The following is a 14,165-nucleotide window of genomic DNA, read 5'->3' as shown; positions in this document are numbered from 1 at the left end:
GACTGTTAATATACAGTCTATGAATGATACGGAATGTATGTTAGAATTATGGATACTACCAGTGCAGATACAATTACATGAAAGGGAAATATAAAGTCGGCTTAATATAGAAAATACAAACAATATTATGTCTCTATTGTAGAAGAAAATGCCTAGGTTGGCTCCAACAGAAACTCACACCTTTACTAATCAAAGCACTTTTGATTAGTCAAATCAATAGTAGCCTATTGAGTCTATGCAAATCTACTCAGGCAGACTTGTGAGCTGAATGTCTTCTCAGCTTTTGTTTATTCTTCTACTTGTTTCCTGTAACCTTGTATAAAACCCTGGCCAGAAACTCATTCTGGTCGGAGAGAATCCTACAGCTGCTTGTGAGCGTCTTGTGAGCTTCTTTCTTCACTGCGCAGTGAATAAAACTCATACTGAATTGGACCTGAGAATAACTTTTTCTTCCACACTATTATAATTATAAGGCAAGCAACATTTAAGTTTGATATGTTTAGATTTACTGAAATTGTGTAAGCCTATTTCCCTTTACCCAGGGATGAAGCTCCAAAAAGTTGCCATCCTTTTTAAAAAAAAAATAAAGAAAAACACTAGTTTAGTAGACTAGCTAAAAATAAAGAAATCCATGTGGACACAAAGGATGCAAAACTTATCTTAGATGGGACCCAGACTGAGATTGAAACCTATATAATTACTGTAATGAAATTGTTAAAATGAGAATATCCGATCATGGACATATGAGAATATACACCGCAACCACCCAGGTCTAAATTTCAGGAACATACCTTTCTTTATCATTGCCCAATTCACACATGCATAGACTTACCTTATTCTAGCAAATTATTTAAGCTATGGGGAAACTGGCTCGCTGCTTCAGAAAATATCTTACAGTGATTGGGACGGTTCTCTATCTTTCTCCGTTACATGGACAGTCAGCTTTTAGTAGTGTCTGCCATAAACATGCAAACATTTGGATTACATAACAGATCTGCAAGTGTAATACACTGCCATCCTCTGGTCAGCTGAAGTCATTAACACCCACACTGAACCAGAGAATTCTATAGGGTTCTGTTTTACACCAGCTTGTATTAACTGTGTAAGTCCCACATTTGAAAACCTCTGTGAACGAGTTGTTTATGGTATATATAAGGTTTAATTTTTTTGAGCTGCTGTAACAAGGGAATTTCCCCAGTGTGAGGGGTGAGAGCAGACAAACTACATTATGCAAGAGAGCCTGCACCTTTTTCCCTTCTTTCTCTCTTTTCCCTTCTCTTTTTGCAATTGTGGCCAAAAAAACTCTGAAATATCGTCATGTTAGAGTAAGATGGCAGTCTGTTTGCAAAGTCCATCCAGTGATAAAGGCCACAATACGTGGCTGAAAGCTGTAAACATTTTGTTTGTGAACCTTGTGCTAAGATTTTTTTTTTTGTCAAACAGCTCAAATTTATTCATATTAATTATGTTTTAAAATATGACAAACTCATGTACACTCACAAATAATGTCAGGAGCAAATTCTTTGAATGTGTATCTCAGCTTCTATGAAACCTCTGAGATTCCCCCCCAATCTTGCACGGCAAAAAAAGAAATGGGCCTGCTGTCCATAGGAAACCTTAGGGAGTGTGTGTGTGTGTGTGTGTGGCCATCCCCAACAGCAGCTGATAGCAGAAGCACTGCACAGCTGTGATGCTTACAGGGGGAGGGGGGGCTAAGAGCCAGACAAGCTATCAGGAAAGCTCTCAGTGTGAGTGACAGGCACTCCTTGTGACTGTGGAGCCCTATAAGGGCACATCAACTTTAGGGTTCTGGTGTCGCACTCGCCATCCCCCCCTTCTAGGCCTTTCTTCAACACCCCCCTTAATGTAGTTAAAGTATCTTCTGGACGCTTCTGAATGGGAGCTTCCAGAAACCACCCCTTAAGTATAAAAAGACACCAGCATGTCGTGGGGTCTGCATAGAGTCACTTGAACACACCGAGAGATTTACTGCCCACGGGAGCCGCAAAGCCCACATTTGGAACTCCTCAAGAAGAGAAAGACCAGCTCAGTGATAAATTTGACTATCATCAAGAAGCGACTGTAGGAAAAGATTCTATTCAAGGTAAGACTGGAACACCTAAAATTTAATACAGCTATGTTTTTGAGCATTGCAACTAAGATAAAAAAAAACAAAAAACGGCAAGAATACTTGCTACACATTACAATACATAAAAATTAAGCAAATAACTGATTGAATTACATATAAAGTTATAAAATATAAAGTTAAAGTCAGTTATTTGAAGTGTGGCAGAATAGCCCCTTTATTATTACTACCCTAGTGAGACTGTAACATACAAGGAACACATGGCAAGCAGGGTGACCCTGAGTGTAAGAGCAATGGCGGATGAGCAGGAAAACCAGGTGGCACAAAGAGCAGATGCAGCAATTTCACATCTTGGTACAGAAAAATATCAAAAAAACATTACAGTTCTACAGGCAGTGTTTGAATGTAATGGAATCACATAAATACCAACTTTTGTATGGCCTATTTCAATCATAAATATACATAAGTTAATGAAGAGATGTTACTACAAGGCAGTTCTAAATACAATGCCTCACTCGTGAAAAACAATAATAGATCATTACTGCTCTACAGTTAAAAAACAGATTTAGTTTTTCTTCCATCTTTGGATTTCTAGCTGCTATTCCTTCCTTTAACATAAAGGTGTTGAATGACACAAATCCTTTGGGGGTGGGGAAAAGCATCAGAACTCCACCCATTCAGCAAATGGCAAGTCTTTGATTGACAGAAGGAACATGTGTTCGACCAGCAGCAACCCTTCTCATGCCATGAGGCATGTCGTTAACATGGGGGAGAAAAAGATTTCAAATATAAAAGCAGGAAATTATTTCCAAGATAAATAACTTTTATTTGAGAGAAAATTAGCACATTTCAACACAAGAAGCCTAATTAGGATAGTACAAGACAATTTATTTATTTCCAGAGGGGAAAATTCAGGTGTTGCCATGCACACACATTATGAATCCAGAATAATATAATATAATATGTGCTTTCCTTCAGATGCCTGCTGCTGGAAACGTTATGGAGGAGGAGGCTGAGACCTTTGCCTTCCAGGCTGAGATCGCTCAGCTGATGTCCCTGATCATCAACACCTTCTACTCAAACAAAGAGATCTTCCTTAGAGAGCTCATCTCCAACTCCTCAGATGTAAGTCAAATCAGCACTTTATCATATAAGTTCCTTTTGTGTTTTTTTAATGTTTAAATGAAAGCGGCCATCACATGTATGCAAACTTCACTATTTTAACAAGCGTATCCCTTTCGGACAGGCCTTGGACAAAATCAGATATGAAAGCTTGACAGACCCAAGCAGACTTGAGTCCTGCAAGGAGCTGAAGATCGAAATCAGGCCCGATCTGCACGCTCGCACTCTGACCCTGGTTGATACGGGTATCGGCATGACCAAGGCTGACCTGATCAACAATCTGGGCACAATCGCCAAGTCTGGCACCAAGGCTTTCATGGAGGCTCTGCAGGCTGGAGCCGACATCTCCATGATCGGTCAGTTTGGTGTGGGTTTCTACTCTGCCTACCTCGTGGCTGAGAAGGTGACAGTCATAACCAAGCACAACGATGACGAGCAGTACATTTGGGAGTCTGCAGCCGGAGGCTCTTTCACAGTCAAACCTGACACTGGTAGGTTCCCTTATTGATGTAATATAATATTCAATAATTTGCAAAATATATATAATTTGACTCAAGCCAGACACTGCTCTCATCATTGATGTTATTGCTACTTTTAGGAGAGTCCATTGGCAGAGGTACACGTGTAATCCTTCACCTCAAAGAAGATCAGACCGAATACTGTGAGGAGAAACGCGTCAAGGAAGTTGTGAAGAAGCACTCACAGTTCATTGGCTACCCTATTACACTTTATGTAGGTTCGAAATTCCATTACCGATAGGAATTTTCAGTCTTAAAACCTAATAATAACCAATGAAATTGACACACACACACACACACACACACACACACACACAAATTCCTAAACCACCACTCTTTTCATATATTCAAGGTGGAGAAGACAAGGGAGAAGGAAGTGGAATATGAACAGGGAGAAAAGGAAGAGGAAGTTGATAAAGATGCTGCTGAGAAGGACAAACCTAAGATTGAGGACGTGGGCTCCGACGAGGACGAGGACACAAAGGATGGCAAGAACAAGAGGAAGAAGAAGGTCAAGGAAAAGTACATTGATGCCCAGGAGCTGAACAAAACCAAGCCAATCTGGACCCGTAACCCTGACGACATCACCAATGAAGAGTATGGAGAGTTCTACAAGAGTCTCACCAACGACTGGGAGGACCACCTGGCTGTCAAGGTAAGCCGAGTCTACTGACGATAAACATGCGGAGAAATGCCACCTAACCACCAGTTTTGCAAATGCTATCGTTGCCTAATGTGATGTGTATTGTAAGCTAATTAATTCATACTTTATTCTTGTCACTTGCAGCATTTCTCAGTGGAGGGTCAGCTGGAGTTCCGTGCCTTGCTCTTCGTACCCAGAAGGGCTTCATTCGACCTCTTTGAGAACAAGAAGAAGAAGAACAACATCAAGCTGTACGTGCGCAGGGTCTTCATCATGGACAACTGCGACGAGCTCATCCCCGAGTACCTCAGTGAGTAACATCACTATATTACTAATCACTCACATACAGTTTCTTAGTCTGATCTAAGATTTCTAAGATATTAATGGCTTAAAAAAAATATGCCTTCTAGCTCTCATTAGTTGTAATCGTCAGGAAGACGATTGTGTTTTTAATAAATTAAGTTTGTCTGGCTTTGGAACGCTAAGTGGTCTTTTTCTTCTCTTTTCAGATTTCATCAAGGGTGTGGTGGACTCTGAGGATCTGCCCCTGAACATCTCCAGAGAGATGCTGCAGCAGAGCAAGATCCTGAAAGTCATCCGCAAAAACCTGGTCAAGAAGTGCCTGGATCTCTTCACTGAACTCACCGAGGACAAGGACAACTACAAAAAGTGCTATGAGCAGTTCTCCAAGAACATCAAGGTAGGTCTTTATCTCAAACCCTTTAGAACGAAAATCTGAATTTCACGTTTCAGGTGAAATATTAGTAACATAACATCAATGACATAATTTCCTGTTTTAGCTCGGCATCCATGAAGACTCTCAGAACAGGAAGAAGCTGTCTGAGCTGCTGCGCTACTACACTTCATCCTCTGGAGATGAGCTGGTGTCCCTGAAAGACTATGTGGGACGCATGAAGGACAACCAGAAACACATCTACTACATCACAGGTTAGCTATTAAACATCACTTCTTTTCTTTTTTTTATAATTTTGCTACAAAGTTTTCTCAAAAGGTATACGTGAATAAGTGTATTGATTCAATGAATTTACATTAACTTTCACAGGTGAGACCAAAGACCAGGTGGCGAACTCTGCCTTCGTGGAGCGCCTTCGCAAAGCTGGACTTGAGGTCATCTACATGATCGAGCCCATCGATGAGTACTGTGTCCAGCAGCTGAAGGAGTATGATGGCAAGAACCTGGTTTCAGTGACCAAGGAAGGCCTGGAGCTGCCCGAGGATGAGGAAGAGCTAAAGAAGCAGGAGGAGCTCAAAAATAAATTTGAAAACATTTGCAAGATCATGAAGGACATCCTTGACAAGAAGATTGAAAAGGTAAAGGAAATGGCAGAAAAATGATCTAATCCATTCCAATCTTGCAGCACAATTGTGCTAATATAGTATGGCCGTTTTTGTTTGATCATGACACCAATGACCAATACATTTCATTATTGACAGGTCACAGTCTCCAACCGCCTGGTCTCTTCCCCCTGCTGCATCGTCACCAGCACCTACGGCTGGACAGCGAACATGGAGAGGATCATGAAGTCCCAGGCCCTGAGAGATAACTCCACTATGGGCTACATGACAGCTAAGAAGCACCTTGAGATCAACCCTCTGCATCCAATCATTGAGACCTTGAGGGTGAAGGCAGAGGCTGACAAGAACGATAAGGCCGTGAAGGACCTGGTCATCCTCCTGTTCGAGACTGCCCTGCTGTCTTCAGGATTCACACTGGAGGACCCACAGACACATGCCAATCGCATCTACAGAATGATCAAGCTTGGTCTTGGTACGTTTTTTTCCTTCATGACAACTGACATTACAGGAATTAGTCTGCTAATAATAAGCTACATTGGTTGCTAATGAATGCATTTTCTTGACAGGCATTGATGATGATGATTCTCCAGTTGAGGACCTCATTCAGACTGCTGATGAAGATATGCCAGTCTTGGAAGGAGATGATGACACATCAAGAATGGAGGAAGTTGACTAAAATACTTTGAAAAGTCTTTCCTGCTTTCTTAATGATTATTTTTGTAATTATATTGCTTTCTTAGACATGTCACTCTAACACAACTCTCATTTCTGAAACAGTATTAACTAGTCAATACAAGTTAATTCATGGAATGAATGTGGGCCACAGTGTGGCTTAGTCTACATTGTATCAGCTGCTTATACAACTACTGACAACCATTAAGAGTAATATAAAGTCACCAGGAATTTGACTTATGTCTCTTTTTGTAACTATTACATTTTTTATGAAATGCATTCAAGTTTGTAATAAAAAACATTCATTACTGAATCTATGGTATGCTGAAATTCATCACTTTGTTTGGTTCCTACATTGGTTGAAAAGGGATATCCTTTATATAAGATAATAGAGGTGAAGTTACTCTCATTATTAACGTCTTTTATTTTATTCGATGTTCTGAAATTTTCAGTGAACACTGCATGATTCATTCTAGAAACAACCGCCTCACCCGGGACCCCCCCCCCCCCCTTAGTCCCGCCTACTCCAGCCAAGTATGGACGGAGGCGTGCGCACACATCATGATTGACAGCCCACTGGGCCTTTCAGCGGCCACAACCGAGCTGTAGCGAGGAAGATTCCAGATGGTTCTGGAAGCTCAGGTCAGGATTTCTCGAACGATCGGAAAGGATAGAAAAGCTGCACAGCTATCGTTAACCTGTGATATCTCTTTAGCCGGGCTGTCCGCGACTGGAACGACTTCCATACATTTCACAGCGGAGCTTTCCATACACTGAGGGTCAAGGTAAATTACTTAAATATTTTTTATATAATGATAAAATTACAACGAGTTGCTTAAATTGATTAATTGATAAAATATAATATTAAACACTTTGACATTCATGCTTAATGTTAGCTAATGTTAGCTTAGTAGGTATAAAGCAAACATTATAGCTTAACGTTAACAGTTAACCTAGCTGTTTCATTTGAAGCAGACGTTGATATTTTATAACATTACAATAATGTTGAAACAGTCTGACATGTCTGGATGACATGTCTAGGGTAGGCTACATGTACATCGTGTTATAATCAGCTTATGACAATACTATATCCATGGGCCTGTAACGTTAATTAGTGTTTACATTGTTACGGTAACGTTAGTGACAAAGTAGCTACTTTTGCTGGCATGTCAGCGTTATTTGCACACGTCAAAACTTTTTTCCAACATTATCTTGGCAACTATTCCGCACACACTACCTGCATCGATCTAGGTGACAGCAGCCACATGGACCACATGATTCATTCTTGGTGCACTTGTCAGGCAGGAATTATGTTAAGCAGGAGCTCAATTTAATGGACCTAAATAAGACTTTCTGAGCAGAGTGATTTTGTTTTCACCGATGCAATGCCATCACAGTGATTTCAGTGCAAGCTCAGTGAAGTACAGGGCGGTCATTCACAGAAGCTGCTAGGATGAGTAAGAGGAGGTTTCGATTCCTATGGAAACTGCTAGAGAGTTCCGTTCCCATCTTGGTACTTTCTAGAAACTTGCAATTCGCCTGGGAAACCGACAGATGGAGTCATTTTTACTGATGCTAAAATGTAATCCTAGCACGCGCTCCTCTCTGATGAACCAATAAATAACCAATCGTATCAATTGCAGTAGGAGAGGATAACATCACTTGTAATCAAACGTTCATGATCTATATACATGTGTGGTCCGAAAAACAGTAATTAAACACTGTTTCATCTTTCTATTGAGGTTGAGGTTGTGGAACCTAATAAAACAAGCAGTTTGAGACAACCTAGATTTTTTTTATTTTTTTTTTAACTTTTTTTTAAATCAGCCTAGTACAATAAACTCTTCATACTCTCCACATACCTTTTTATTGTATTTGCAGAAAATAACATTATGTAACTTGCATAAAGGCTGAGGCAGGTGGATTTTGTCTCATTTGCCAAAGAAGGATTATAGGCAGGCGGAGCACTGAGCAGAGCTGGGCAGTCTGTAACACCACCTGCCTGCACAAGTGATGCTTATCCATAACCTATCATTACTGATGCATACCTCAACATTACTTCGAACAACTGATGTTAGCTCAACTGATTATTTGGTCAGTGTTTTGATAATGGCACTGACAGGTGATGGTCAATAATAATGGATGCTCATTAATATAACAGCCATGTAATACATACTGAGATTGTGTGAGAGGTATTGAATCACCTCTAAGGTAATTATTGAGACTGGTAGTTTGTGGTGGTGTTGATTGATTATATTGTGAGGCGTAGCCGAGGGTGATTGGCAGTGCTTGTACTGTAGGTGTAACAGCGCAGTGACTCACTGTGCTGCAGCTGATCCACAGACCAATGAACATGAGCACACAGGTCCGTAACATGCCATAACATGCCTGTGTAACTGCAAAATATAGAATCAGAATCAGAAAAGCTTTATTGCCAAGTACGTTTTTTACACATACAAGGAATTTGTTTTGGTGTTGTAGGCACACGTCACACATTCTCTAAAATAAGTTAAACAAGCAGGTTAAACAGAACAAACAACATAAGTATAAATATATGTGTATATATATACACACTCAGAATGTATTAAAAATAAGAGTAATAGTTAAGATAAAAAGAGCAGATTAAGTACAGTAGTAGTAGTAGATGAGAACAAGAACTTGTGGCAATGCATTTAATTGTCTAATCTAATTAATGCAGGCCTTTGTACACTGTGCTTTTGGGAAACAAATGGTGGGACGTACAATTTATTTTGTGTGTGCATGTGTAATCCATGATATATGCATGTTCTAAAAAAATAGTCATTTGTCCCCTCTGCTTAGATGCCTGAATCACACGACCAACCAATGGAGGAGGAGGCTGAGACTTTTGCATTCCAGGCTGAGATCGCTCAGCTGATGTCCCTGATCATCAACACCTTCTACTCCAACAAAGAGATCTTCCTTAGGGAGCTCATCTCCAACTCCTCAGATGTAAGTTTGTCGTAGTATTAAGTCTAAAGACGTTTCCTTAAATGAATGTTGTGTCAAAGATTTTTATTGAGCTTGTTTTAATTTTAAGTATTGTTATACGCTGTGGCTATAACGCGTAGTAATATGCTGATAATCAAGGAATTGACAAATACTGAATAATTTAAAAGGGATTTGTTTACATTTTTGTCTTAACTTTTCATTAATGACTCCCCTCCAGGCCCTGGACAAAATCCGCTATGAGAGTCTCACTGACCCCACCAAGCTAGATAATGGCAAGGATCTCAAAATCGAAATAATTCCCAACAAAGAGGAACGCACCCTGACCCTGATTGATACGGGTATCGGCATGACCAAGGCTGACCTGATCAACAATCTGGGCACAATCGCCAAGTCTGGCACCAAGGCTTTCATGGAGGCTCTGCAGGCTGGAGCCGACATCTCCATGATCGGTCAGTTTGGTGTGGGTTTCTACTCTGCCTACCTCGTGGCTGAGAAGGTGACAGTCTTAACCAAGCACAACGACGACGAGCAGTACGCCTGGGAATCCTCTGCTGGAGGCTCATTCACAGTTAAAGTGGACAACTGTAAGTAATATAAAGGCCATTACCTTGTTGCTATTTAACAATTTAGTTTTATTGATAAAGGGTTACCTATAGGAGGTGGGACGTTGTCTGTAACTTGCATTCACCCATCCTTTCCCCATACAGCTGAGCCCATGGGGCGTGGCACCAAGGTGATCCTGCACTTGAAAGAAGACCAGATGGAATACATTGAGGAGCGAAGAATCAAAGAGATTGTTAAAAAGCACTCACAGTTCATTGGCTATCCCATCACGCTCTTTGTAAGTGCTCATTCAAGTTGTTTTAATCAATTAATTCACATCAGTTAACCTGGTTTAGTCAAGTCATCCAAAAACCATGGCCAGTGACTGAGTTATTTTCATTCAGGTGGAGAAAGAGCGTGACAAGGAGGTGAGTGACGATGAGGCAGAGGAGGAGGAGGAGAAGGAGAAAGAGAAGGATGATAAAGAAGAGGAGAAGGACGAGGACAAGCCTGAGATTGAGGACGTTGGGTCCGATGAGGAGCACGACCACGACAAGTGTTCAGATAAAAAGAAGAAGAAGAAGAAGATCAAGGAGAAGTACATTGACCAGGAAGAGCTGAACAAGACCAAACCCCTGTGGACCCGTAACCCTGACGACATCACCAATGAGGAGTATGGAGAGTTCTACAAGAGTCTCACCAACGACTGGGAGGACCACCTGGCTGTCAAGGTAGGTCTCTTAATGATTTTCTGTCCATACCAAACATATTTTAATAGAAATAATATGATCAAATTTTAAAACTGACCCTTTAACTGACCTAATCAACTCTCTTTCTCACAGCACTTTTCAGTGGAGGGTCAGCTGGAATTCCGCGCGCTGCTCTTTGTGCCTCGTCGCGCTCCCTTCGACCTCTTTGAGAACAAGAAGAAGAAGAACAACATCAAGCTGTACGTGCGCAGGGTCTTCATCATGGACAACTGCGACGAGCTCATCCCCGAGTACCTCAGTGAGTGTTCAGCCAAATATGGAATTACTCGCGTATACAAATGAGTTCATAAAACAATTATATCAATCTTAGAAATTTGAATACGTTGCTGATCCAGTTGTCTTTATTCAACCTAACAGATTTCATCAGGGGTGTGGTGGACTCTGAGGATCTGCCCCTGAACATCTCCAGAGAGATGCTGCAGCAGAGCAAGATCCTGAAAGTCATCCGCAAAAACCTGGTCAAGAAGTGCCTGGAACTCTTCACTGAACTCGCCGAGGACAAGGACAACTACAAAAAGTACTACGAGCAGTTCTCCAAGAACATCAAGGTTAGTGTCCTCACCTTGCACCGTGCGAGCTGCGGGTGTTCTTAATCTTGTCACATTGAAACGTTTGGCAGCCACCCTGTGTTAAACCCTTGTTGGCTGGGTTTGATACTTTGTTAAAATCATCACAAATCCTGCCAAATGTCATCTGAATTTTAGCAGAATAGAGCTGATGTTTGCTGAATGTGCAAAGCTTAACCAGAGTCTCTAAAAAAATGTACAGGAGTTAATTATTGCTTGTTTGTTCCTCTGACCTTTTACCTTAGTAGCCATCTGTCTGATCCTTTGGCCATATTGTCCAAATGAAAAGCTGCTTTGAGTCTTGATGGTGCTCCTTACTGCCATCTTCTGTTTAAATAGAGGCACCCTAGTTAGCAATGGTTACACCTTGGAGACAAATATCAGCGTTTATAGTTGTTGTAATGCTACGTTTACCAGAATTAAATGAATGAAATTGATAAATTGATCAATTGGTGCACTTTTTTTTTCAACTGCATGGTACTGACATTTAGTTTTATTTGTCTTTCAGCTTGGCATCCACGAGGATTCTCAAAACAAAAAGAGGCTGTCTGAGCTGCTGAGATACTACACCTCGGCTTCTGGAGATGAGCTGGTGTCTCTGAAGGACTATGTTACACGTATGAAGGACAACCAGAAACACATATACTACATCACTGGTGAGGATGCTCTTCATCCATAAACTGTTCATGTGTATATATATAAAAAAAAGTGTTTTTAAAATGAGTTGAACTGAGTTAATTAATGTGACATTACATAAATGTGTGAAAACATTGCCATGTGTGTGTGTTTCAGGTGAGACCAAAGACCAGGTGGCGAACTCTGCCTTCGTGGAGCGCCTTAGCAAAGCCGGCCTAGAGGTCATCTACATGATCGAGCCCATCGATGAGTACTGTGTCCAGCAGCTGAAGGAGTTTGAGGGAAAAAACCTGGTTTCAGTGACCAAGGAAGGCCTGGAGCTGCCTGAGGATGAGGAAGAGAAGAAGAAGCAGGAGGAGAAGAAGGCTCAGTTTGAGAACTTGTGCAAGATAATGAAGGATATCTTGGAGAAGAAGGTGGAGAAGGTGAGAAGATTAATAAATGAAACGGCTTTAAAACAACCCATGAGGTGTTGTATACAGAATGTTGTGTATAATCCACTGTTGTGCAATTAAGGCAGAACATTGTGTCAATTATTGTTTACCTCCACAGGTTACAGTCTCCAACCGCCTGGTCTCTTCCCCCTGCTGCATCGTCACCAGCACTTATGGCTGGACGGCCAACATGGAGAGGATCATGAAGGCCCAGGCTCTGAGGGACAACTCCACTATGGGCTACATGGCTGCTAAAAAGCACCTTGAGATCAACCCTGAACACCCCATCGTGGAGACCCTGAGGCAGAAGGCAGAGGCTGATAAGAATGACAAGTCTGTGAAGGATCTGGTCATCCTGCTCTTTGAGACTGCCCTGCTGTCTTCAGGATTTACCTTGGAGGACCCCCAGACCCACTCCAATCGCATTTACAGAATGATCAAGCTTGGTCTTGGTACGTATCTGTGTTTATTGACGTCATGTAAAGCTTTCATGATATTTTTTTATATACGTTTCTTGCACATTTATGAGCTAAATGATTGCAGTGACATACTGTTTTTACTTTACTGTGCAACAGGACTGCCAATAAAATGATTTAAAATAAACAATAACCGGGCTTTACTGACTCATAATGTGCTTCCTTCCGGTTTTAGGCATCGATGAAGATGATCTGACACCAGAGGAAGTCACCTCGGCTCCCACTGAGGAAATGCCCCCTCTAGAAGGGGACGATGATGACACATCCAGGATGGAGGAGGTGGACTAGGCCTGTTTCTACTGCCTGTTAGTGTTCAAAAGTAGTGTTACATAAAACGTAAAGTTTAATGTTGTAAATGAGCATGGGGTGGCCCTCCCCTCAACCTCCTTTTGACCAAATTCACTTTATTTCCCCTTGCATTGACCAAACCTGGAGTTCAGATTCATTCCTTTTTTAAGTTGTCACATTTTCTAACTTGAGTTTCATCAATGCAATTATTTTTCTATTTATTGACATTCCAATGTACTTTGTGTTTTCTTAATTTAACTGTAAATATATCAAAATTGTTATTTGAAACGGGTGGGACATAAATAAAGATTTACCATGTTAACAAGTCGCGTTTGGTTCATCCTCCACAGCGCTGTGGAGATAGGTCTGGCAATGCAAGACTAGATGTGTTCATCCTGATGGAGGGGGCATAAAGACAACGATTTAGAAAAGGTACAAGAAGCTACAGCTAATTAAATTAATATAATCTTAGTTTAAAGCACAGTTGAGTGAAATACGCATTGCAATTTACACATAAACAGATACTAGGTGCCAAAATAAATGCATTGCTGGAAGAAATGTAAGTTAAAAAAATACAAATCGTGTTTCCTCAAGCTGTCAGGTCAAAGGAACAGGCTGGGGATACTTGCAGTGTATGGTTTCTATGGGCCTCTACAGCTAGTAAAATCAGCATTTGCATTCTTAATTTAGGTACCTCAAGGTTGACTCCACAATTGGCTAGGATAGGACAGGATTGCAAAAGCGTATTCAAGGACATGAACGGTGGTTGATAAACAAATATCACAATACTGATACATTTCTTTCAGACTGTAGCCATAATGACATGGATCTTTCATTGTAGCCTTTGTGACATGGATCTTGCCAAAAAGTGTGAACTGAATAAAGATGAGAAATTCCTGAAGAGTAGGAAATTATTCTTTCAAGGACAGCATATATTTTGGCTTTTCATAGCAGGAAAAGCCGAGGTGTTACTAATAACCTTACTGAAGGCTCTGCTAAGCCAGGACTCACAGTAAGCCAGCATGCACACTTGAGGAAATCATTTATTTGATTATTTCCACCTGTCGCAACGTTTCCCTACTCTCTCATGACACAAAAATGTGTTAAGTGAAAATGGTCTATTA

The 14,165-nt window shown here is 41.0% G+C and overlaps 2 protein-coding genes across 2 annotated transcripts; both read left to right on the top strand.

Moving 5' to 3' along the window:
• The first annotated feature begins 439 nt into the window (after positions 1–439).
• Positions 440–6,630, top strand: hsp90aa1.1 (heat shock protein 90, alpha (cytosolic), class A member 1, tandem duplicate 1). Its single transcript, XM_078275190.1, has 11 exons — positions 440–2,104; positions 3,065–3,211; positions 3,333–3,699; positions 3,807–3,940; positions 4,079–4,381; positions 4,514–4,679; positions 4,879–5,069; positions 5,170–5,317; positions 5,433–5,701; positions 5,825–6,158; positions 6,253–6,630. The coding sequence occupies exons 2-11, from the start codon at positions 3,065–3,067 to the stop codon at positions 6,360–6,362; spliced, it is 2,169 nt and encodes a 722-aa protein (XP_078131316.1). The 5' UTR covers positions 440–2,104; the 3' UTR covers positions 6,363–6,630.
• A 354-nt stretch (positions 6,631–6,984) lies between these two features.
• Positions 6,985–13,366, top strand: LOC144533663 (heat shock protein HSP 90-alpha). The gene is made up of 11 exons (XM_078275189.1): positions 6,985–7,143; positions 9,179–9,328; positions 9,546–9,912; positions 10,036–10,169; positions 10,276–10,602; positions 10,714–10,879; positions 10,999–11,189; positions 11,716–11,863; positions 12,000–12,268; positions 12,396–12,729; positions 12,929–13,366. The coding sequence occupies exons 2-11, from the start codon at positions 9,179–9,181 to the stop codon at positions 13,039–13,041; spliced, it is 2,199 nt and encodes a 732-aa protein (XP_078131315.1). The 5' UTR covers positions 6,985–7,143; the 3' UTR covers positions 13,042–13,366.
• The last annotated feature ends 799 nt before the right edge of the window (positions 13,367–14,165 follow it).

Source organism: Sander vitreus, chromosome 18 (genome assembly GCF_031162955.1).
Source record: "Sander vitreus isolate 19-12246 chromosome 18, sanVit1, whole genome shotgun sequence".
In the NCBI taxonomy this organism is placed as follows: Eukaryota; Metazoa; Chordata; class Actinopteri; order Perciformes; family Percidae; genus Sander; species Sander vitreus.
The sequence above is the reverse complement of the archived record's forward strand: the minus strand, read 5'-3'. Positions and strand labels throughout refer to the sequence as shown.

Excerpts from the sequence above, each read along its gene's own strand:
- hsp90aa1.1 (XM_078275190.1), top strand. The coding sequence starts at position 3,065 with ATGCCTGCTGCTGGAAACGTTATGGAGGAGGAGGCTGAGACCTTTGCC. Across the intron at positions 3,941-4,078 it reads GCTACCCTATTACACTTTAT|GTGGAGAAGACAAGGGAGAA; the intron begins GTAGGTTCGAAA and ends CATATATTCAAG. Across the intron at positions 6,159-6,252 it reads AATGATCAAGCTTGGTCTTG|GCATTGATGATGATGATTCT; the intron begins GTACGTTTTTTT and ends TTTTCTTGACAG.
- LOC144533663 (XM_078275189.1), top strand. The coding sequence starts at position 9,179 with ATGCCTGAATCACACGACCAACCAATGGAGGAGGAGGCTGAGACTTTT. Across the intron at positions 9,913-10,035 it reads CACAGTTAAAGTGGACAACT|CTGAGCCCATGGGGCGTGGC; the intron begins GTAAGTAATATA and ends TTCCCCATACAG. Across the intron at positions 10,603-10,713 it reads AGGACCACCTGGCTGTCAAG|CACTTTTCAGTGGAGGGTCA; the intron begins GTAGGTCTCTTA and ends TCTTTCTCACAG.